The 24,799-nt window shown below is 40.2% G+C and overlaps 1 protein-coding gene and 1 pseudogene across 3 annotated transcripts in view; one reads left to right on the top strand and one right to left on the bottom strand.

Annotated features, from left to right (window-relative positions):
• The first annotated feature begins 4,958 nt into the window (after positions 1–4,958).
• On the top strand, positions 4,959–9,053 carry LOC125635373 (NADH dehydrogenase [ubiquinone] iron-sulfur protein 3, mitochondrial-like; annotated as a pseudogene).
• A 1,044-nt stretch (positions 9,054–10,097) lies between these two features.
• LARP7 (La ribonucleoprotein 7, transcriptional regulator) overlaps positions 10,098–24,799 on the bottom strand; it is a 36,094-nt gene continuing 21,392 nt past the window's right edge. For 2 of the 3 annotated variants that reach the window (XM_075127582.1, XM_048846857.2), the window contains 5 exons: positions 24,008–24,165; positions 22,788–22,906; positions 19,638–19,797; positions 17,254–17,345; positions 10,098–10,502 (listed from right to left, as the gene is read on the bottom strand). In XM_075127582.1, the coding sequence (XP_074983683.1) occupies positions 10,422–10,502; positions 17,254–17,345; positions 19,638–19,797; positions 22,788–22,906; positions 24,008–24,165 (610 nt within the window). In that variant the 3' untranslated portion in view covers positions 10,098–10,421. Of the gene's footprint in view, positions 10,503–12,064; positions 12,097–17,253; positions 17,346–19,637; positions 19,798–22,787; positions 22,907–24,007; positions 24,166–24,799 lie in introns of all 3 variants that reach the window. The other variant, XM_048846858.2, reaches the window with a different exon arrangement.

Raw genomic sequence — 24,799 nt, 5'->3', positions numbered from 1 at the left:
AGATATGATGTGTGGCCTGACAGATTGGAATTTTGATTAATTTCTGAGGGCTGTCAAGTGAATTGCTTAATAAGCTCCCCCCCTCTGAAAAAATGTTACTAGTGTTATTGACCTTGATCAGTTTAAATAAAGTCAGATTTTGTTATGCTGGACATCACCCATTTGTAGCAAGGAGAGATGCTCATAGAACTTTAGCAACATTTTTAATATTAGAAAAAATAACGTTATTTATGTGTTGTATGGAGAAGTGAGGGTGTGGGGAACATTCACAGGAAAGTTAAATTAAACTCATTGTCAGTTCTTTGGGAAAGGGACTTAACTATGTGTTTGTACTAGGTGCATCACAATGGGCTCCAATCCTGGTTGGGGCCACTGGGCACTAGTGATACAAATAACTGATCAGAATATAGACCTAAATCCTCCAGTTCCTATGTGGGCAAACTCCCCTGGACTTCAGTCATAGTGATAATATTTTAATTTGCTTTAGGAGACAGCCTGTGAGAATGTGATTAGTTTATTTAGCAACCTTCAAGAACCAGTTTAAATCCCAATTTAAGCTGGCTACATAGTGTGTTCTTAAAAATTAGTGTAACTGATGCAATTTGTAACCACAACTCATAAACACTGATGTTAGCTGTGCAAGATAAAACACTGTGGCAATAGGTGGCATTCATGGGAAAAACAACATTAAGATAGTAAAAGCAAAAGAACTAAGTAGAGATAATAAAGACAGTGAAATAGTCCTTGGGGATGCTGAATACACACTCAGGAAACAACTAATGATTTAGAGTGTTCTTTCACTGCAAAGTACACATTTTCCACACAAGGAAGTCTTTTTACAGAAACTCAGTGTTATTCAATGGAAATCCCATACGGAAGAGGTGGAATTTTAAGACTCCATGATTGCTCCAGAAGGTACATACAGTAATAAAGAACAAGATAAAAACAGAAACTATAAAATGAATATTCGTGAGGTAGAAAAAATTGAAGATAAAAAGCCTTTGATACACCATTAAGAGTAGGAACAATGTGAGACAGAAAATCCGACAAAAGACATGAAGTGTGCACATGAAGAGCCTCTGCTGCCTACTAGAGAACATGCAGGCCCCACTGCTTCAGCTCTGCCTCATCAGGGCTCTTTGCTTACAAATAACAAATGAGCCAGTACGATATGAATTCATATTTAGGAACAAAATCTGTTCAATGATTGCTTGAAACCACTACATAAAAGTTAAATATGAGCATTTGTTAAACTCACTTAAAATAGAGGCTGGAAACTGTCACACGTTTCTGTCTGATAAGGACCAGACTGTGAAACATTCACTGTGAAGGTATACGTATGCAGTCTGTTCAAGAACAGCAGGCATGAATAAGTGAATGGCAGTTAATAACTATGAAGTACAGGAGAGATCCACTGATGTTTTGGAGCTCTGTTTTTGGAAACAATGTTGGGCAAACTCAAAAAGCTGTAGCTGAGTAGCTTACTTGTGCAATATGGAATTCTTCTGGAAAACCACTACTTTGTCATGAACTCAAGAGGATAATGAATTAAAATATCAGTGTAAGAGAAGTTTCAGAGTAACAGCCGTGTTAGTCTGTATTTGCAAAAAGAAAAGGAGTACTTGTGGCACCTTAGAGACTAACCAATTTATTTGAGCATAAGCTAGCTCATGAAAGCTTATGCTCAAATAAATTGGTTCGTCTCTAAAATGTAAGAGAAGGAATTTAAACAAATCAATAGGTGTCTGAAGGACTAAATATGACAAGACTGCCTCCCTTCAGAGCCCTGACCTTAATCCACAAGAGCAAATATTAGGTTCACTTAGCATAAGTCAGGAGTGCGTTTTTGAAAAACTTATTCAGCTCATAGGGTTTTTCAAATCTGAACCTTAATGGCAGATTTGACAAAGAAGCTGTGGTTCCTATCCTAAATTTCCTGCCTCAGATAGGCTTGAGTGCACCCCACCTCTAGGACCACTAGCACCCAGGTGGTGCCTCCTGTCCCCCTGCCATGTGACCAGAGGGGAAAGAAACTGCTCAAAGGCCCCAACCAGAGACTGAGGCCAGCAGAGCAGCTGCAGAAGCAGTTTATGCAGAGACCAACAGACATGGATAGTATTTTCTAGTTTTGACTGGACTTTCCCCTCTGCTGATTAGCTGTTTGCTCTAACAACCCCTTCCAGTCTCTTAACCTCAGCCTTACTCCACATACCTCCCCATCCCAGCAAGAAATTGCAAAACGAACATGCTGTTTGTTGCCATCACACTGGGTGTTCTGCTTTGCCTGTTCTACCCCTTTCCCTATATTTTGACTATATTGTCTATTTAGAATGTGAACTCTTTGAGGAAGGGACCACCTATTGCTCTGTTTGTGCAGCGTCCAGCACAATGAGGCCCTAATCTTGGTTGTTCTCCAGGCACTACTTTAATAAACATGATTAACCATCTTTGTTAGGGAGAAGGCTACTCAAAGAATTGCTTTGTGTGCAGGACCTTTTCCACTATGCCCCCAAAGCATTTCCAGACAGTGCCTAGGAGTCCTGACGTGGGAGGTCTGAACAGCTCCGGACACAGGGAAGCCTTCCGAAAAAGGATGCTCCCCAGCCGCAAATGGTGTAGCTGGAAAACCCACCTCCATGCTGAAGTCTGTTGAATCTGAACTGTCTGAAAGGGATTGGTACCTAGAGAAGATGGCTTGTAAGAAATCCTCCATAAGGCATCAGAGACTCCAAGATCCAAGCTCTTAATTCAAGACTATCCAATTGTTTCATAGTTGAATAACTCATATTTTTACCATCCTTTAATTCTGAGTAAAGAACCAAGTGATTAACAACATTTGTATTTTGATAGTGCTTAGTGGCCTCAGTTAACTCATACGTAGGCCTGGTCTACACTGGGGGGGTTGTTGATCTAAGTTACGCAACTTCAGCTATGTGAATAACGTAGCTGAAGTTGACATACTTAGATCTACTTACCGCAGAGTTTTCACTCTGCTAGGTCGACTGCTGACACTCCCCCATCGACTCCGCCTATGCTTCTCGCTCCGGTGGAGTACTGGAGTCAACGGGAGAGCACTTGGTGGATGATTTAGTGTAGACATGCCCTTACTGTCCTATTTCTGCCTTGTAAAGAACACGTAAAAGGAAAGAGGTTCCTAAGCCTACTGAGGTCATGAACTAAGAAGAGCTGTTTCCATTAAAGATTTTGCTCCAGGCACAACACGGAATAACTATGTTCTTCTAAAAAGCAGATACTCTAGGAGATGGGGGACTCAACAAAATGTTAAATAACCAAAGATCAAGGATTACTTTGCAGCATGAAGCATCAGGGACTTCTCTTTTTCTGAGTCAAGTTGTATTATTTTTGAAAAATGGACTGGCAGTGTTTTTTAGCTCCAAAAAACCCAAACGAAAACACCCGACCCCACAATTTAGAGTTGCCCCATGTGTGGCTGAACCATGAACAAATTATTCTAAATAATAAAAGGCATTGTGTGAGGACACGGAAGTTCTATCTAGATGGTAATATTCTCCACCAAAAAACCAAAACAACCTTGGGTAGGATAGGAGTTAGACAGTACACTCCCTGGTAAGACAAAAAGGTGAAAGGAGGGCTACATCTTTGTTTTGGGATAGTCTTGCTAAATATATCTCTGACAGAATCCTCTTATTGAAATGGCAAGGCACAAGAACAAATGGAGCAACTATTATAAAATTTAATCTTAAAAAAATATGTAAGCCATTCTGACAAACTTACATCCATTCTTCCCATGGAAGAGCAGGTGGCTCACACTTGGTCTGTGCATATGAGCCCTGGTCCATTTGTAGTCAGTGGCAAAATTCCTGTTGATTTCTTCAGAAAAAGAGCATGTGATGGAATCCTGACACCACCCCCACCCCTCACTGAAGTCAATGTCAATGCGAGTTTTGACATTGATTTCAATGGGGCTAGGAGCTCAACAAAGGCATATGATATACATAAGCAGGACTCTAAATAAAGAAAATGAAAAAACACTACTCCTTGTTTAAGCACTTGGTCTAATGTAAAAATGTAGAGGAACTAAGGGGTAGGGAAGGTTCCACTTGTAAAAAAAAATAAAAAAATCAGTGGCACTAAAGATGGGTACATGATTTATTTTACAGACCATCGCCATCTCAGCCCTGTGCAAAACATGGAACAGGGGTAGGCAACCTATGGCACGTGTGCCAAAGGCGGCACGTGAACTAATTTTCAGTGGCACTCACACTGCCCGGGTCCTGGCCACCGGTCCGGGGGGCTCTGCATTTTAATTTAATTTTAAATGAGGCTTCTTAACATTTTAAAAACCTTATTTACTTTACATACAACAATAGTTTAGTTACATATTATAGACGTAAAGAAAGAGACCTTCTAAAAACATTAAAATGTATTACTGGCATACGAAACCTTAAATTAGAGTGAATAAATGAAGACGGCACACTACTTCCGAAAGGTTGCTGATCTCCGACATGGAAGGTTGTGTGAAAGAATATCCCTGCTTTAGAATGAAATGTGTTACCAGGCAGAAAATTAAACATTTTATATGTTTGTTAGGATTTTTAATAGTCTGAAAGCTGCAAATAAGAGAACTTCTGAATATTGGTGAAACCTCAGAGGCTGATCTGATTTTGTGTGAGGAGGATTTAAAACACAGTGGTTCTTAGCACATCTCCTTATATTCCCCTGTGCAATAGCCTCGAACCACTAGTAATGTTCTCTTCTCTGTCCATTTTCTCTCTCTAGTCTCAATTTTTCACTTATCTTGTATTTTTCCTGCATATTTTTGGTAACTAATTTAAATCTTTTTTGACCTCCTAATTTTTGCTCCCTCTCCACTCTCCCCACTTATTCCCCAGATAGCTATCTCTAAATACTGCTTGGGGTATGGCCACATCCACGCTGGCTCTGAGGCATGTACTCACTCTTGTGGCTGAGCTGAATGGTGTGGGAGCAAAGGACAGAAGCTTGTGCCAATGACTTGTCTGTCTGTGTCCCCGGCTCGCTGCCCGGGGCAGGATGTTGGCAGCAGTGCTGGGGCTGGCCTTACAACTGCTGCATGCCCTGCAGTGCTGTTGCAAGCTCGTTTTGAAAGGAGCTCCACAACAGAGACCCATCCCACTGTTCGACCACAGGTAAGTGGGAAAGCGGGATACCGGGAGGAAGCACAGGCAGGAATGTCTGTGAGGGGAGGGCTCCTGCCTCATACTGTGGATGAGGGGCGATCAACAGGTTATCTCAAGTGCTTATATACAAATGCACAAAGCCTTGGAAACAAGCAGGGAGAACTGGAGGTCCTGGTGATGTCAAGGAACTATGACGTGATTGGAATAACAGAGACTTGGTGGGATAACTCACATGACTGGAGTACTGTCATGGATGGTTATAAACTGTTCAGGAAGGACAGGCAGGGCAGAAAAGGTGGGGGAGTAGCACTGTATGTAAGGGAGCAGTATGACTGCTCAGAGCTCCGGTACGAAACTGCAGAAAAACCTGAGTGTCTCTGGATTAAGTTTAGAAGTGTGTGCAACAAGAGTGATGTAGTGGTGGGAGTCTGCTATAGACCACCGGACCAGGGGGATGAGGTAGATGAGGCTTTCTTCCGGCAGCTCACGGAAGCTACTGGATCGCATGCCCTGATTCTCATGGGTGACTTTAATTTTCCTGATATCTGCTGGGAGAGCAATACAGCGGTGCATAGACAATCCAGGAAGTTTTTGGAAAGCGTAGGGGACAATTTCCTGGCGCAAGTGCTCGAGGAGCCAACTAGGGGGGGCGCTTTTCTTGACCTGCTGCTCACAAACCGGGTAGAATTAGTGGGGGAAGCAAAAGTGGATGGGAATCTGGGGGGCAGTGACCATGAGTTGGTTGAGTTCAGGATCCTGACACAGGGAAGAAAGGTAAGCAGCACGATACGGACGCTGGACTTCAGGAAAGCAGACTTCGACTCCCTCAGGGAACGGATGGCCAGGATCCCCTGGGGGACTAACTTGAAGGGGAAAGGAGTCCAGGAGAGCTGGCTGTATTTCAAGGAATCCCTGTTGAGGTTACAGGGACAAACCATCCCGATGAGTCGAAAGAATAGTAAATATGGCAGGCGACCAGCTTGGCTTAATGGTGAAATCTTAGCGGATCTTAAACATAAAAAAGAAGCTTACAAGAAGTGGAAGGTTGGACATATGACCAGGGAAGAGTATAAAAATATTGCTAGGGCATGTAGGAATGTTATCAGGAGGGCCAAATCGCACCTGGAGCTGCAGCTAGCCAGAGATGTCAAGAGTAACAAGAAAGGTTTCTTCAGGTATGTTGGCAACAAGAAGAAAGCCAAGGAATGTGTGGGCCCCTTACTGAATGAGGGAGGCAAACTAGTGACAGAGGATGTGGAAAAAGCTAATGTACTCAATGCTTTTTTTGCCTCTGTTTTCACTAACAAGGTCAGCTCCCAGACTGCTACGCTGGGCATCACAAAATGGGGAAGAGATGGCCAGCCCTCTGTGGAGATAGAGGTGGTTAGGGACTTTTTAGAAAAGCTGGACGTGCACAAGTCCATGGGGCCGGACGAGTTGCATCCGAGAGTGCTGAAGGAACTGGCGGCTGTGATTGCAGAGCCATTGGCCATTATCTTTGAAAACTCGTGGCGAACCGGGGAAGTCCCGGATGACTGGAAAAAGGCTAATGTAGTGCCAATCTTTAAAAAAGGGAAGAAGGAGGATCCTGGGAACTACAGGCCAGTCAGCCTCACTTCAGTCCCTGGAAAAATCATGGAGCAGGTCCTCAAAGAATCAATCCTGAAGCACTTGCATGAGAGGAAAGTGATCAGGAACAGCCAGCATGGATTCACCAAGGGAAGGTCACGCCTGACTAATCTAATCACCTTCTATGATGAGATTACTGGTTCTGTGGATGAAGGGAAAGCAGTGGATGTATTGTTTCTTGACTTTAGCAAAGCTTTTGACACGGTCTCCCACAGTATTCTTGTCAGCAAGTTAAGGAAGTATGGGCTGGATGAATGCACTACAAGGTGGGTAGAAAGCTGGCTAGATTGTCGGGCTCAACGGGTAGTGATCAATGGCTCCATGTCTAGTTGGCAGCCGGTATCAAGTGGTGTGCCCCAAGGGTCGGTCCTGGGGCCGGTTTTGTTCAATATCTTCATAAATGATCTGGAGGATGGTGTGGATTGCACTCTCAGAAAATTTGCGGATGATACTAAACTGGGAGGAGTGGTAGATACGCTGGAGGGGAGGGATAGGATACAGAAGGACCTAGACAAATTGGAGGATTGGGCCAAAAGAAATCTGATGAGGTTCAATAAGGATAAGTGCAGGGTCCTGCACTTAGGACGGAAGAACCCAATGCACAGCTACAGACTAGGGACCGAATGGCTAGGCAGCAGTTCTGCGGAAAAGGACCTAGGGGTGACAGTGGACGAGAAGCTGGATATGAGTCAGCAGTGTGCCCTTGTTGCCAAGAAGGCCAATGGCATTTTGGGATGTATAAGTAGGGGCATAGCGAGCAGATCGAGGGACGTGATCGTTCCCCTCTATTTGACATTGGTGAGGCCTCATCTGGAGTACTGTGTCCAGTTTTGGGCCCCACACTTCAAGAAGGATGTGGATAAATTGGAGAGAGTCCAGCGAAGGGCAACAAAAATGATTAGGGGTCTGGAACATATGAGTTATGAGGAGAGGCTGAGGGAGCTGGGATTGTTTAGCCTGCAGAAGAGAAGAATGAGGGGGGATTTGATAGCTGTTTTCAACTACCTGAAAGGGGGTTCCAAAGAGGATGGCTCTAGACTGTTCTCAATGGTATCAGATGACAGAACGAGGAGTAATGGTCTCAAGTTACAGTGGGGGAGGTTTAGATTGGATATTAGGAAAAACTTTTTCACTATGAGGGTGGTGAAACACTGGAATGCGTTACCTAGGGAGGTGGTAGAATCTCCTTCCTTAGAGGTTTTTAAGGTCAGGCTTGACAAAGCCCTGGCTGGGATGATTTAACTGGGAATTGGTCCTGCTTTGAGCAGGGGGTTGGACTAGATGACCTTCTGGGGTCCCTTCCAACCCTTATATTCTATGATTCTAAAGGATGAAATGGCCCAGAACCAGCTATGTGCTTTTGGAGTATGTGGCTGAAATTCTGCCCAAGTATATCCAGCAAGACCAGGTGACCTGTTCCAATGAATTGGAGATATTTATCCCTCCTGATGGGGTTGTTCCAATTCTGACTTTTCTTCACGATCACACCAATGCCCAATTTAAATCCCTGGCTGATTTGACTGCTATTGATGTCCCAATCTGACAATATTGTTTTAAGATTGTTTATAATCTCCTGTCTCTGCGCTTCAATTCTCAGATCAGTGTGAAGACGTACACAGATGAGCCGACTCCTGCTGATTCGGCAGTGTCAGTGCACCAGGCAGCAAACTGGTATGAAAGAAAGAGAGGTTTGGGACATGTATGGAGTCTTCTTTGCCAACCACCCTGACCTGAGGCGAATCCTAACAGACTACAGGTTTCAGGGCCACCCATTTCGGAAGGACTTTCCACCCTCCTGATATGTAGAGGTATGGTACGATGATGAGGTGAAACGGGTGGTGGCAGAGCCTGTGGAGCTGGTTCAGGAGTTCTGCAAATTCGATCTGAATAGTCCCTGGGAGACATTTCCTGCCTATCGCACAGCTCCAGAGACCCTGAAACTAGAAGCAGGAGACAAGAAAGGAGATGCAAAATAGCAGCAGGACCGAGAGGATACTGGGAACTTCCTCTGTGGCACTGACCCTCCTGTTCTACCTTAATATTTATATGAATAAAACCTGACTTGAGGGAAAAAAAACCAAACAAACAAAAACACAGTTGCCTGACACTACCAGGCCAGCACTGCTCCTGGAGCAAGTATGCCACATTAGAGGACGCCACAGGAAGCATGCAATGAAAAAGCAAATTGTGGCGTTCTATGTTCAGGAAACTTTCCTTGCTTCTATTGCTCTGCTTCATTCCTCTCTGAAACCCCCCCGATTGGTAAATTCTGTATTATCTAATGTCACCTCCTTTTTATTTTCCCCATGCTCTTCTCTTATTGGGTTCCTTCTTATCCATGGCTGTGTAATACTGGCTGTCAATAATGGCAGAATTGGGTGGCTTGGTGTTGCACCGTGAACTATCATTGCTACATACAGTAGAAATATACTGATATCACCAGCACAGTGTGTGTGGCTAGTACAAACACTTACACTGCTCCTGTAATTTGCCAACAACACAATCTATGGGCACAGAAAATCAATGCGTTTCACTGGCTTAGTTTATTTAAATAGATTATGCTGATATTTTAGGAATATCTATTTTTAAAACAAGTTGTTCACCCTTCTGATTGCAACTAGCAGTGTTCACACTTTATAGATCAACGAGTTCGTGTCTTATTTGCTCTGCAATCAGACAACAATAAAGCACAAACAAAGGTGTGAACTTCTCTTTACATTAATGGAGAGATAATTTCAAAAGGAGTAGGGCTGATCATTCATACGTTTAACCATTATTCTGTCCAAACCCAAAACCCATAGCTCAAGCTGCAGAAATAAAATTATGCTATAAAATATTTCATACTGTCAACCTACAATGCAATGTGAAATATTTAAGTGCACTAGATTGCATCTTTAACTCATAAATTGGACAATATATAAATTTTTAGCTATAAATAGGAATTACTTATGGAACTAGAATTCTCAAATAACAAATGTAAATGTTTTCTTATTTACCTTCCTCACAGATATGCTTGCAAAACTTGTTCCAAAGAAGATCTTTATAAGGAAGGAGGTGTTAAGTTAATTTTTGGCATATTCAGTAGGTTTCCTTTCAGCCTGCCCACCATCTCTGTGACAATCCAATATTCTGACAGCCTTAAAGTATTTAAATATGATTTTAGATGATATAATTATCCAGTTTTTACTATAATTTCAATCTTTCTACTTTGCTTCCTCCATCAAACTCTGGAGGAAAAAGAGACCTCAATTTATTTAACATAAATTAGCTTTATTATTCACATGACTCTTTGCTGACCTTTTTAAAACAAAAGTCAAATTAATATGGTCAATTTCTAAAACGTTTTATTTGGTCTTTTCTGTAATTCAGTTTATAAAACTGCAATATACAAAAATTCATCAGAAGTAAAAACTAAATGTAAAACAAAGCAAGACCTTGTTCGATACATTTTCCCAGAAAGCTTTACCTACAGGCTCAGGAGCAGCAAACACTCAGCATATTTAAAAATGGGATTTGGAATAAAATTGCACACTGAAGAATTATGAAGCAAATGGACTGTTTTTGACTTCTTCATAAGAACAGTTTATGGTTTAGTTAAAATATCCAGTGACTATTTTAAATATCCTTTTATAGAATAAAATCAATTTTGGGTCAGTCATCTTCAGAGAAGCGGATGTGTTTACTTGTCTCTTGTGTCTTTGCAAGTCTCATTCTTTCAGCTTTGGCAATCAGCTACAAAAAAACAAAAACAAAAACCATAACATTTAAGTAAAGGTGAAAGAAAAATTGCATTCAGATTACAGGTTTATATCAAAGTCATAATCATGCTAGCAGGTCTCACAGAAGATAACTAATCTTTGAACAGTTGAACCAACATGCACAGAGCATAGTTCTCTGATAGTTGCATCCAATGAAATGAGCTGTAGCTCATGAAAGCTTATGCTCAAATAAATTTGTTAGTCTCTAAGGTGCCACAAGTACTCCTTTTCTTTTTGCAAAAATGAAGAGGCTCCTGATATTATTTTGCTCAGTAGCATCACAAAGTACACAAATAGCACAAAGTTTTCCCTTAATCTCTGGACAGATTAGTGTCTTTAACATTCCTTCAACATTCCATCCCAGTGTCCCATCAAAAGTGGGGGAAGGGAGAGAGGGAGGAAAGACCTCAAACACGACCTTCATAGCCATTTTTAAATGGACTAGTTCTTTGAGGCTTCAAACTCTTACTTACTTAACTATAGCAGGATCAAACCTTAAAGAAATAAATTTGTCAGGAATGCTATGTCATTTTCTAGAGTCAGTTTCTGGAGAGACAAAAGACTGAAATGCAGAAGGAGGCCCATCCTCTAGATTGAGATAACTACTCATCTGAATGTAAACAGTACTGGCCACAGGGATGAGCTTGGACAGAAGAATCCTGAGTTCAAATGCCAGCTCTATCAATGACCTCTCTGTGTTTCAGTTTCCTTATCTGTAAAATGGAGATAGTACCCTGATAAGATAGGGGCTGAGGATTAGTTAATATTTGTAAGGTGTATGAAATTATAAATGAAAAGGAGTACTTGTGGCACCTTAGAGGCTAACAAATTTATTTGAGCATAAGCTTTCGTGAGCATCCGATGAAGTGAGCTGTAGCTCACGAAAGCTTATGCTCAAATAAATTTGTTAGTCTCCAAGGTGCCACAAGTACTCCTTTTCTTTTGCGAATACAGACTAACACAGCTGCTATTCTGAAACCTGAAATTATAAATGTTAAATTGTGGTATTACTGACAATTTCTCTCAACCCTTCAATGTGACATGATTGTACATTTTAGAAATAAACCATTTATAGCTTTTAAAAACTGTGAATCAAACAAACCTCAAAATCCAAGGCTGCCTGTATAATTTTAAAAAGGATATTACATTATATATAGTATAATAAAAAACAAACAAACAAAAAAAAAAAACACACCCCAAACATTCCCAGGGAAGGAGTCCCATTTTAACTGGCATTAACAGAACCTGCCTAACAACTATTTGCATCATTGACCAAAGGGCCTTGCACCTTTCCCCTAACCTTGAGACTCTCTGTCATGGTAACTTATCTTACCACCTTTGCAGAGGGAGGACAGACAGCGCCATTGTTGGAGCTCTACCCTCACTGGTAGCTGAGCCACAGGAGTTGGTGCAGAGTAATGAATGTGAGGCAGTGGCTCCCCTACAGATTGAGCATGCTATATCCTCCGCACTCCCAGCCCTCGAGAGCCTAGCCAGGAAATCAACACCAAGTCTCTTGCACAGCAGCACACAGACCTCACCATGAAGACACTGGGACAACTTGGAATCTTAAAAATAAAATAAATAATAATAAATATTGGATATTGTTTTGCCACAGGGAACTCTCCCACTACAAAAGCAATTCTATCACCCACTGTCCAGCTGCTGACCAGAGGGCCCTCTTTCTTCTTCAACACAGGCTCAAAATATTATGCCAGTCCAAGAGAGGTCTTCAGTTTTTCAAACCACAATTAACATGTGAGCTGCAAATTTTCTTCCATTTCTACTCATATACTTTCAACCCCTCTCCCTTTATTTTTATCACAGCACACACTACATAACTCAAAAGCAAACTTCCCCTCACTCGTTGGAGATTAAGAACAATAGCTGGGAAAAGCTCTCAGTCCAAGGTAGTATGAAATGCAAAAATATTCATGTGTTACCCTTGTGGGAAGCAAACTGCACTACTAGTTAAGTTAACAACTTGCAGATTCAGCTTTTTTTGTCCCCATTCTGAAGAAATTAAATGGGACACCTAAAAGTCTGTTTATTTTAAACAAAAGTGAGAATTTCAGGAAATTTCTGCCATCACTGGATCCATGGTGACTCACATCTATGAAACTTTTTTTTTTTTCCCCTCAAGAAATGTACTTTTTTTAAAAAAAAAAAGTAATCTTACATATATACACTGTACACATTTAGGGCTTTAATAAATCTGCAAAAGACAGATGACAAGTTCTGCTGAGATTCACCCCAAGACACAGAATCTTATCAATTATCTCAAATCACCAACTTTAAAAAACTGCAGTCTTGTCCACACAAACATGACATCTTGCTTGTGTTCTGGAGGATATTGAGTCAAAATTGATATATGCCATTTAGTATCCATACTGGGGCATGCACTGATTTAACTAAATCTGTGCAAGTCTGTATGTAGATAGGCCCTGTGTACTGCAACAGCAGAAGTATAAACTCACTCCATGGCACCCTCACTATCCTCCAGAACACAATCCAGATGTCATGTCATAGCAGATACGTAGGATGAACTATAGTAAAGGAAGCAGAGAAAATGCAAAGAAACAAGGAACAGACAAAAGTACCTCAATTTCTTTCAAGTCTAGGTAGCAAGTGTGTAAGAAGACAGAGGTTCTTGTGAATAAAACCCAGCCTATACTAGGGAAACTTGCACCACTTACGACACTGATGCAGTTATCCTAGCCTAACTCCCTAATGTAGATACACTGCACATATGTAGAGCAGGGCTTACACCAATGCAGCTAACTTTGGGGCACCACTGTAAAGCCTTTACCTATATTTAAAGTTGCACCTATATTGCTTATATGAATATAAAATTGTTAAACTAAACAATTGTGCATGTTCACACTGTTGTGCTTGCACCAAATGCTTGTACTGCAGTAGAAACCACATGAGCACACAGCCCTGTTCTGAATTGATGGTAGTGCTTTGTAAGCCCCACTTTACATCAGTGCTCAAACATTACACTGGGGCAAATTTATGTAATGTAGGCAGAGCCTAAGCTGGAGCGTAGAGCAAAAAGAACACTGCATAATTCTTTAGAGAAGAGCCAAGTACCAGGTAAGTCTGACAAATACTCTTGTCAATATATCCTGATCTTCAGTATTCAATGTAAAAAGAAAAGGAGTACTTGTGGCACCTTAGAGACTAACCAATTTATTTGAGCATAAGCTTTCGTGAGCTACAGCTCACTTCATCGGAAGTACTCCTTTTCTTTTTGCAAATACAGACTAACATGGCTGTTACTCTAAGTATTCAACCTGTCACCCTCAGATTCATTCATATAATTGGAAGATAATTTTGATTTTATGATAGATGAGTTTCCAACTAGAATTATGATCCTATGCAGACTATATAAAGTGCATGTATTTGTATACAAGATTCACGATTAACACTTATCTATAAAGTGCTTTAGAAACATCTTCAAAGAGTAATTTTGTATGTGTAAATTACAAAAGAAATAGGATTTTAAATCCCTTTAATGCTAAGAACATAAGAACGGCCATCTAGCCCAGTATCCTGTCTTCCAACAAGAAAAGGAGTACTTATGGCACCTTAGAGACTAACAATTTATTTGAGCATAAGCTTTCGTGAGCTACAAGCTTATGCTCAAATAAATCGGTTAGTCTCTAAGGTGCCACAAGTACTCCTTTTCTTTTTGCGAATACAGACTAACACGGCTGCTACTCTGAAACCTGTCTTCCAACAGTGGCCACTGCCAGGTGCCCCAGAGGGAATAAACAGAGCAGGTAATCGAGTGATCCATCCCCTGTTGCCCATTCCCAATATTAGTTAACTGTAATGTCTTGAACTGTACAGCCTTAATTATGAAAGTTTTTACTACCATAATTTTCTTGCTTTCCTAAATTGTGACTTTAAAGAAAAAAAACATAACTAATTCTGAAGGATCTTTAACAAAGGTTTGACAGTTATAAATGAACAATGATGAGCATGGCAAAAAACAGATATTAGAGTTGTTGAAAATTGCAGTTGGAACACAGACTATCAAAGAGCAGTGAAAGAGTTAAAGTTATTTGACTTCCGTTAATCATTCCTCTCAAAAAGCCTTGCTTACTAATGTTAGCATTTAAATAGACCTGACTAGGCTTTGAAGCTAACACCTCTCCAGGTTGAAAGGTGATGGGAGAGGGGGAGGAGTGAGAGTTTGCACCTTTTGCTGCTGTTATTGTTAGGCAGAACTGAGAGTTTATTTTTGCAATCCTAGATGAGTTACACATTACAGGCTACCTTACATCAATTTGCACAGCAAATACTGTACTATCTTCACAACAAGAAGTGCTAGAAACCTGGGTGCTGAGTTTCCACAACCCCAGCTGAAGTCAAATCAAACCCTTGATTTAAAAAATAAAACTAAAAATCTATCATTTAATCAAAAATGGCAACAACAAATCCCTGCATGGTGGTTTTATCTATGTGAGAGCTCAGAGAACATCAGTAATTAATTATATGTAAAAAATACTGCTTCTAATAGCATTTTTACCTGAAGAAGGAAGCAGCAATACAGCCACATGAGATTTTTCCTTTTCATCTATATATGCAACTGGGAAACTAAGACTGGTAAAGAAAACCAGATGATTTTCCAGTTTTACAAGTGAAAACAAAAGGGTTGTTTTAAAATTCAAACACAAGACTTTACTTGCAGTGGATATATGGGGATCAAGACAAAAGAGAAGTAAGGGGAGATTTTCACCCCTTCTCCAGCCCTTGTACACCAGATAAAGGGGACAGAGCGGTGTAAAGGGGCTCTAAAAGCCCCAGATCTAGGCAAAGGAGAAATTCCCCAGGGCAGGAACTGAAGATGACAGCTACAAGCAGTCTTCCAAGAACCCCTTAACAAACAGGGGTTTAAGGGGTACAACAGGGTGGGAGGAGAGTTTTAGGTGGAGCACCAGTGCCCAGTTCTACAAAGATTCTGGGCAGCAACTTATCCCAGGTGTACACTTGGAGTGCTTTTCCAGTATAGTTATACTATTACACTATAGCAGCAAAGCACTCCTCGTATGGATTCAACTTTTGCCAGTACAACTTATACCGGCTTCTGCAAACGAAAAACTATACCAGCAAAAGTGCAATTTTGCCAATATAACTGTGTCTACACTAAGGGCTTTTGTCAGCACAGCTATATCACTCAGGGAACACAGTTCTTCCCACCTCTGCCAGATCACAGTGTTGCCAACTCTCATGATAATCGTTGTTTTTCTTAAAACCCCAGCTCCTGGAGTCAAGTGGATATGTGATGATTTCATCTTTCATTCTTAAAGAAAAAGTAAGTTTCTAGACCTTGTGGCTGTGGAAAAAGCTTCAAAATGTGACCCCAGTGCATCCTAAAGACTCAAAAAGCAGAAGACAAATAAAGTCCAAATCTATTATTTTTACATAATCTCATGATTTTTGGTGAGCTTGACTCATGACCTTTTCATCATTTGGGGTTGGCAATACTGGACTGTGGCAGATGCTTGTAAAGTAGACCTGGCCTTAGGGCTGGGCTATCTAGCTGTGCCGTGCCCTGGGCTATATACCTGTGCTGGCAAAACCCCCAACATAGACACAGCTATGCAGACAGAAGAGGGCTTCTGTACGCATAGCTAATATTGTTCAGGAAGATGGTACTGATGGTACTGTATTACTATGCTGACAGAAGTCCTCCTGTCGGCATATGCTGTGTCTGCACTAGGGGGTTATGCAAGAATAGCTATTATGGGCAGAGCCTAGGTTCCACTGGGACCACTCTGGCCCTCAGAGCAGCATAGAATTGTGAGGGTTCCGAACACGCCCCCTCCATGCCCTGTTGCTCTAAGTTCTGATGTAGCACAGAATCTCATCCATAGACAGCAAATGTGCGAGTTTGTGCACATACAAGAGCACAGATGTAGCAGGGAGTATTCCTCATGCGCTGGTCTCCAACACAGTGTATGCAATCCAAACTGTTCAATCTTAAAAATGGAGTCAAGCTCCAAATTATAATAATAATTTAAAAAAAATAAAGGTTTTGATTTTTTTTTTTTACCATCTGGTTTTTGAGACTTTAAGGGTTTTCTCAACAACCATGAGGGCTGTGAGCTTACTTATAAATAAAAGCCGAGATTCTCATGCAATTGCCTGACACCATGAGCTAGGGGTTTAAGGAAAACACCAAATAAAAACCATAGGAGTTGGCAATGCTAGTATAATCAGACCCCTTAACTTTATCATGGAAGAGCACATAAATCCTTTTAAATTCCATTTGAAATGCATTGTTTTGCAGCTTTAAAATACTATTCGGACCAATCAGTTTATTCCATTAAATGTAAAGCTGTCTTATCTCTTAGAACCATAAATCAGAATTCTTTAACTACATGCAAACACAACACTCATTAGCAGTGACTGCTTCAGAACACCTGTGTCTAGGTGGGCAAATCATTCATTTTTATTTTTTATGTGTAGCAACTGGACCGGACTCTGCAGTAACCAAGTGCTCCCTACTTTACTGCTGCATTTGACTGTAAACTCTACTCCCAAGTCACCAGGATTAGATAAGAGATGAAAGTGGAGTGGAAGATCACAAAGTTTAGGAAAAATACAGATATTTCCCTTCCACCCAGGCTTTTGATCACAGAAATCATATTTCAATCACTGTTGCACAAAAATAAACATAAATTCAGACAATCCACTATTCAAACTTATTTTACCTTCTCTGTGCCTCGCTTCTTTTCTCTAGGTTGGTTAAGTTTAGCTTGTCTGTCCACCAAAATTTTCTGCCAGTACCGCTGTTCATGATCACCTTGACATACACATGAAGCGATAGTGTATTAATAAGGTTATCCAATATAAAGAATGCAGCATTTCATCTGTCATGGCCAGGTCAACTTATTTGAATATGTATAACCATGTGAACAATATTTGTGGATGAAACCTGGCACTTCAGTTCTCAGTACGGAAGGAACTTCCGTGTAAGAACAGGTTAATCGCTTTTCATTAGGAGAGGGGGAAAACCTTATTTTAAAATGGAAGCTTGCTTACTGCAATAAAGGTAGTTTTAAATACACAATTAGGCATACATATAAATCTTCAACCACTGACTTTGTGTTAATCTAAAAGAATATTTTTATGTGCGGGAAGAAGGCCCAGGGAAAAAAAAAAACAGAGAAAATTTGCTTCCCAAAAATCATCTTTGTTTTGAGGTCAAGTCTGGGAAATTTTTTGATGGTTAAAAGTTACTTATTTTCATTTCAATTAGCTGATTTTTAAAAAAAATCCTAAGCCAGGACTTGGAGAGCACTACAAACCCAGAAAGGGATCTATGGTAAAGTAAGAATCTCCCCCGCAAAGCCAAGGTCCATCAACCCCAACTGTAATACTCTGGTCTTACTTGACAATGCTAAAATACCGAAGGCAAAAAACAGAGTAAAAATAAAGAATAGTAAAATTATAACTTGAAAACTAAATGCTGTATTTCTTCAGATTGTCTTTGGATCTCAGAACTGGAACAGTTTAAATGCAAGGCTTCATCGCAAAATGAAATATTGCTGCCTTCAGGAGATCACAAACTTCCAACTGAACTCTGCTTAAGAATTAACATAACAAATAAACACTTACATTATGGCTCTTGGGCCAAAAAGTTTTCCCACCCCTGCCTAAGGGCCACATCGGGGTTGCGCAACTGTAACGCTGTGCCTTCCCACACAGCCTGGCCCCCTGCCCCCTATCCGCCTCCTCCCGCTTCCCGCCCCCCTCAGAACTCCCGACCCATCCAACCCCCCCTGGCTCCTTGTCCCCTGACCGCCCCCTCCTGGGACCGCCAACCCCCCCCCCCCACTTCCTGTCCCCTGACCTCTATCCACACCCCGCACCCTGACAGGCCCCCCGGGACTCCCATGCCTATCCAACCTCCCCTGCTGTTCTCTGTCCCCTGACCGCCCCCAAACCTCCGCCCCATCCAACCTCCCCCGTCCCCTGACTTGCCCCGTATGCAACCCCCTCACCCCCAGAACCTCTGCCCCATCCAACCGCCCCCTGCTCCCTGTCCTCTGACTGCCCCCCAGAACCTCCTGCCCCTTATCCAACCCCCTCACTCTCCGTCCCTTACCACGATGCTCAGAGCAGCAGGAGCCAGCCACGCTGCCCACATGGCAGGAAAGAAAGGGGGACAGCAGGGGCCGGGGGCTAGCCTCCCCGGCCGGGAGCTCAAGGACTGGGCAGGAAGGTCCCTTGGGCCAGATGTGGTCCGTGGGCCATAATTTGCCCACCTCTGCTCTTAGGTCTGTTCTACTCCGGGAACTTACATCGGCATAGCTACGCCTGCCTTATAGTGATAGATCAAGGAGCTCAATCTGTTTGTCTTTAATGAAGAGATGGTTAAGGGGTGACTTGATTACAGTCTGTAAGTATCTACATGCGGGAACAAATCTTTAGTAATGGGCTCTTCTGTCTAGCAGAGAGAAGTATAGAACTAACATACATCTGCTCCACTTCCCTAACTGCAATACGCTATAGTACATCTTTATACCAGTATAACTGCATCCAAACTAAGACAGTTTTATTACTTTAACTATACCTGTATAGTCATCAGCAAGTCTAGTAAAAAATTTCCATAAAATTCATTATTCCAAATGTCCTAGGGACACACTCTTGCATTTCACCATCACGTTGTAATTATGAGGCTGAAGAGTGGAATAGGAATATGGTTCACCGCAGTGACAATTGTCCATTGTCACTGAAACCAAAAAGTGATCTGCCAGTTGAAGTTATGTAAAGTCAAATGACCACTCTTGTAAGAATAAAGTTAAGTGGCCTGGTTAAGGCAACCAATTTAAAATACCAACACATTTTACTCAGACTAAAGAAAAATTGACATACTATGTTTGAGGTTTCGACGCTTTAGTTTTTGTAGAAAAGGGAGAATAGCAACAAGAAGAAAAAATGATATAAAACCAAAATATTGATTCTGTAATTTATACACAACGCAGAAAAGTATCTTAACTGAATATCAGCAATACAGTTAAAATGCAGCAACAGTCCTGCTCTTGGCTCCTAGGAGCTGTCTCTTATGCATATATTTTAATAAACCTCTTACCAGTTAGAACCTCTAGTTTCCAGTTGTTTTTAATCTGAATTTCTTTATGTGCTTTCACTACAACCTGTGCATCTTCAGGAGTTTTAAACCGAACATGACACTCTGTATCTCCTTCCAGCATGTCAACATAAGCAACATTAGCTATCATTGCCAGAGCATCCTGTGGCACAAAAGAGAACTCAGACAGGTTAGCCAGAACAAAAATAAACTGCAGTATTTTCAAATACTGTCCTTTGAAAATCCAAGATGTACACAAAGGAGAAATGGCTTGGGAAATATTCTCTAAAGTCAGTTACAAGGAAGTGAAAGTGGAACTTTATTACATTAATAAACGAATCTGACGTCAAATAATTTCTGGCTAACATTTATTGAGTTTTCAGAAGAAAATCCATGAACAGTCAATTTTTACTAGATCGAGAACTATATAATTTACCTCAGAGTTGTATGTTTCAAGAACCCAAGCTCAGGCTACATCTGTTATGAATCCACACAACAGCTAACCCTTGTTGATGTTCTTTACAGTCATTAGGAGGGATGACAGCAGAAGAATTATGTAATGCAATAGTATTTCCATTTCATATGTTAGTCCAACAAAAATATATTTACTTCCACACCTAAATATTTTATTTAAGGTTAGGACTGTGGAAAATGAAAAGAAAAAGCTCAAGAATGGTGAACAAGTTAGGAAATCAGTACATGGAACACTACGGTGGATACTGGAGTTCCTTTTCTCCTATATCAAATGATCTCCGCCTGAAAACTGACACCAGCAGCCGAAGAAGGAAGAGAGTCACACACACTCTTTCAATCAAATACCTTACCTGTGAAACTTGCTGTGAGGGAAATTAACTGGTATCACTCATTCCTAGTCAATTTCATTCACAGCAGGTACTTACTTCAAGTAAAAATGTTTCTATGCAAGAATTAGGCACTACTTTTAACCCTCCAGCTGCAAGGCTGAATCTTAAACTCCCCCAGCACCTAGGTTGATAAGACCATGTGTGATCCAAACAAAACCTTTTCACCCCTAAGTTTGGTATTCCCACTTAACATTTCCACAGAAAATTATTCAGACCACCAAAATTAATTTTACAAGAATATTTGCTTATTGGTTGATCTCTGAAAAGTGCCTCCACTCAGTAGCATGAAACAACATTTTGGTAACAAGAATTGAAATGTTTAAGCAATAATGTTACATTAAAAATAATGCAATAAGCCAGCAAAAGATATTTTGCACATCTGTCAAGAATGTACTTTGAAACCTAGACTTACAACATAGAGGTGACCAGACCAGCAACAGAATATTTCCATAATTTCCTAAAATAAGCCAAAACATAGTAATATTTTTGTGTAACATTTTGTAAAATGTTATGTCTACCCTGTTTATTCTCTAGTCATGGTGTGACTCCACAGTTAAGATGGGAGTGACTTTCTATTATAATTCATATTTTCACAGTTCTTTATTTTCCCCTGAGAATTTTCATGCTAAGTCACAGGTCAGATCATTTATTTTTTAAGACTGACGCAAATCAGGCAAGTAATTTGATTTACATATCTGAAAATACCAAGGTCTAATACAGTTTGATTTCATCTACACAAACAAGACCAAAACTTTGTTATCCCCTTGACTATATATATCATGTTGTAACACAAACCCTGACATAATAAAACATGTAAGAGCAGACAAACATTGAACAGCGCTTAGCTATTACAAGTGGTGAGTGAGCGAGGGGGAGGGAGGAGGTCAGACATTCTCTCATTAATGTCTCTTGGATCTTAGATAGCTGCTTATAAATACCTAAATAGATAAGACTGATTCAGTTGAAAGCATATCACCAATTTGTTTTCAGAGAGAGAGATACGGCCCAGATCTTGCAAAAATTTACGCACATGCTGAAGTTTAGACACTTATGATTAGCCACCCTGACTTCAATTGTATTATTCACAGGATTGTAAAATTAAGCAATTGCATAAGTCTTTGCAAGACCAGGGCTGAAATAGTTTTCTCATTGCCTTAAATGATCTACAGAGTATTCATTCCAATATAACATAATGAATGCTTTTCAAACAGTAAACAAGTGTTAAACCTTCTGATTTAAGTGTCATAAAAGAACTGATTCAGTCCATATAATAATTCAGAGCCCTAACTACACAAAAAGAACCAGCATACACTAATACTTCATATAGTACTGTGCCGGGGCTTCTGAAATGGAGGTTTCCTATTTAAATTAGGGGCAAGTGATAAAAATGACCATCAGTTTCTGTGTTTCCCCAAACAGGCACAAATTCATGTCTCTATTTATTCTTTCTTATCTCAACCAAAAATACATAAGAAGCTGCAAGTTGCAAATAATAAAAAAAGAATGCTGGTCCTCTATCACGTCACAGCGCTGCAAATTTATATCAAGTTTTGTGTAAACTAAGGCCAAAATACCAATTTGACAAGCACAAAAATAAGTAACACTTACATGTTATTTCATTTATCAAATTACATACAGCCACATGCAACATAAATGGCATTTTTAGAATAATTGTGAGTCACCTAGGGAAATATTTTATGACTCTCATTCAGGCAGCACTTTATTGGCCTCAAGTTCCTCTTAGATGAGCAAACCTTATTAAGTAAAAAAAAAGTTCAGTAAAAAATGACTGGCACAGTATATTATTTTTAATAGAGATTATTCTATATTAAGCAACTATCATCCATTTTGCCTTTATATGAAGTAACAACAGCTTACCAGTAACTTAAATAGTTATTTTGTTTGTTTTCTTAACAATACAGAATTCAACTGATGTCTGTCATACCTATATTGCAAGGGTGGAGCAGTCAGGGCTGGTGATGGAAGGAGAAAACAACTCACCCCCAGTAAAAAGTAAATCTGTATTATAAAACTTATTTTCATGGTAAACTTGACTTCTCTGGAAGAGCGCTTTCCTCTGCCCAAAGCTTTTATTCCTTTTGGTTTTGATATAGGTTCTCTCAAACTGGTTCTGCTTTAATGAAATCTTCCATTAATGGGTACTATTCAGAAATATGTATACAGCTAGTTGCCAGATAGAAATTCAATATGACTTGTTTAAATGGCAATCATTTTCAGGATGGTATAAGGGGAAAAGATAACAGCTGCCCTGAGGTTACAAAGGCATTACCTTGATGTGTTTCCTGCCTGGTAGGGGTTCGGTGCTAATGATCTTCACAATTACTCCATTCACAAACTGTGGTCCCATTGTGTTAGCTTTCTCAGGGGGACCAGAATCTTCACTGGTGGCTGTTAATTTGAAGAGGAAAAGAGCATAATGAAAGTTCACATGTATTAACTTGACAAACACAAGATAACTACAAAAATCACACAAACAATGCAATAAATCTTGTGGTGGTGTTCAGACATTGAATGAAACAACAGATACCAAACACTGCTGTAATGGATATATACTTAGTTTGGATCAGTTTATATATATATGGCTATTGATGGCAGTGACTAGTATTTCAAAGGATAAAAACCAAAGTGACAATACCAGGCATAATGAATGAATCAATTAGAAATCCCTCCTAAAAAAGGGCCATATACAAGTCCTTTTGCAGTTTTAAACACGACCTATGGTAAGGATCTTTGCACCCCAAATCCTGAAGAGTGCTGAAAAAGGTTTAACACTCCTAGGCTAGAAGTTTGTGGACAGACGTTCAGGGGATCCAGTGCAACCCAGTAACAGCGTAAGGCACTTTTATTATTGTTGGAAAAATGTTTTAGTGTAGTTCTTGTGAGTTAGTAGGTACAAACAGTGTACAGTACCTTGGTCACTAAACAGGGTGAATCATAACCTGATCTGTTTCTACCATATAGTTTTGTAAACCTGTCTGGAACACCGTTTATCCCATCTACACTCACCACAGAAACCTTGCTAGCATTGTACTGTCAAGAACTGAGTTGAAACATGGTTCTGACTACCATGGAGGCACTACTTATATAGACAGTCCTTAAATGGAAACTACCGCAATACATGTGTTAGTTTACTATGAACTATTATCATTAAATTAAACTAAACGTCTCAAAACCAAAGATCATTTTGTAATCTTGGATTATTTTCTAAATAATTTGATTATTCATTAATTCAGATAATGCAATAAATCATAATCAATATTAATACAATTTATTTTATATAAGATAGCTCCTTTAATATGAAGTGTTGTAAAAACTTTATTTCACTCTGCCTTTTCCATTCAGAGAAGTCAGTACACTGTGGAACTATTTTGATATAGATCTAGTCTCCAGTTCTATTAGAATATCAAACTCTAATGACCACCAACTGCATTAAAAAAAAAACAACCCCATCATAAAAACACACAATATAAAGATCAGAAAAACCTTTACATTTGACATTTTTTGTTTGAGGACGCTTTTGTACACCACTATCTGTTTCCATCTTCTCCACACACTCAGATTTGATTTGGGACATTGTTTTCTTTAAGGAAGCCATGCTGGCTTTTTGAAGGGCCAAATATTCTTGCTTCAGATCCATCCATTCACTCCTATGTAAAACAAAGATTTAGGAATAAACATGTCAATACTTGTGCAAAAATAATTAGACTTAAAAAAGCCATTGCAAACATGAAGACAAAATTATGATATTATTTGTATTACTGCAGAGTCTGGGAGCCCTTGTCATGGACCAGAACCCCAGCTAGGTGCTGTACAAACAGAACAAAAGGACAGTTCCTGCCCCCAAAAACGTAATCTAAGTATAAGACAAGAGACAACAGATAGAGACAGATGGGGTAGCACAAGAGAACAAGACAATATTCGCAAAAAGAAAAGGAGTACTTGTGGCACCTTAGAGACTAATAAATTTATTTGAGCATAAGCTTTTGTGAGCTACAGCTCACTTCATCGGATGCATTCAGTGGAAAATACAAGTGGGGAGATTTATATACATAGAGAACATGAAACAATGGTCAGCATGATAGGCATGGTCTCAGTATATCAACAGTCTAACTTAGCAAATTTTTGTAGGCATGATGAAAAAGACAAGTATTGAAGAGGGTTTTGAAGGAGGATAATGAGGTAGCTTTGAAGCTGTTTATGGGGAGTGCCCCCCAAGCGCAAAGCACAGTATGGAAAAGGCACAAGGGTGCTTGTTTGAAAAATTAACAAGTGGGCAATGGA

This window comes from Caretta caretta, chromosome 4 (genome assembly GCF_965140235.1).
Source record: "Caretta caretta isolate rCarCar2 chromosome 4, rCarCar1.hap1, whole genome shotgun sequence".
NCBI lineage: Eukaryota > Metazoa > Chordata > Testudines > Cheloniidae > Caretta > Caretta caretta.
The sequence above is the reverse complement of the archived record's forward strand: the minus strand, read 5'-3'. Positions and strand labels throughout refer to the sequence as shown.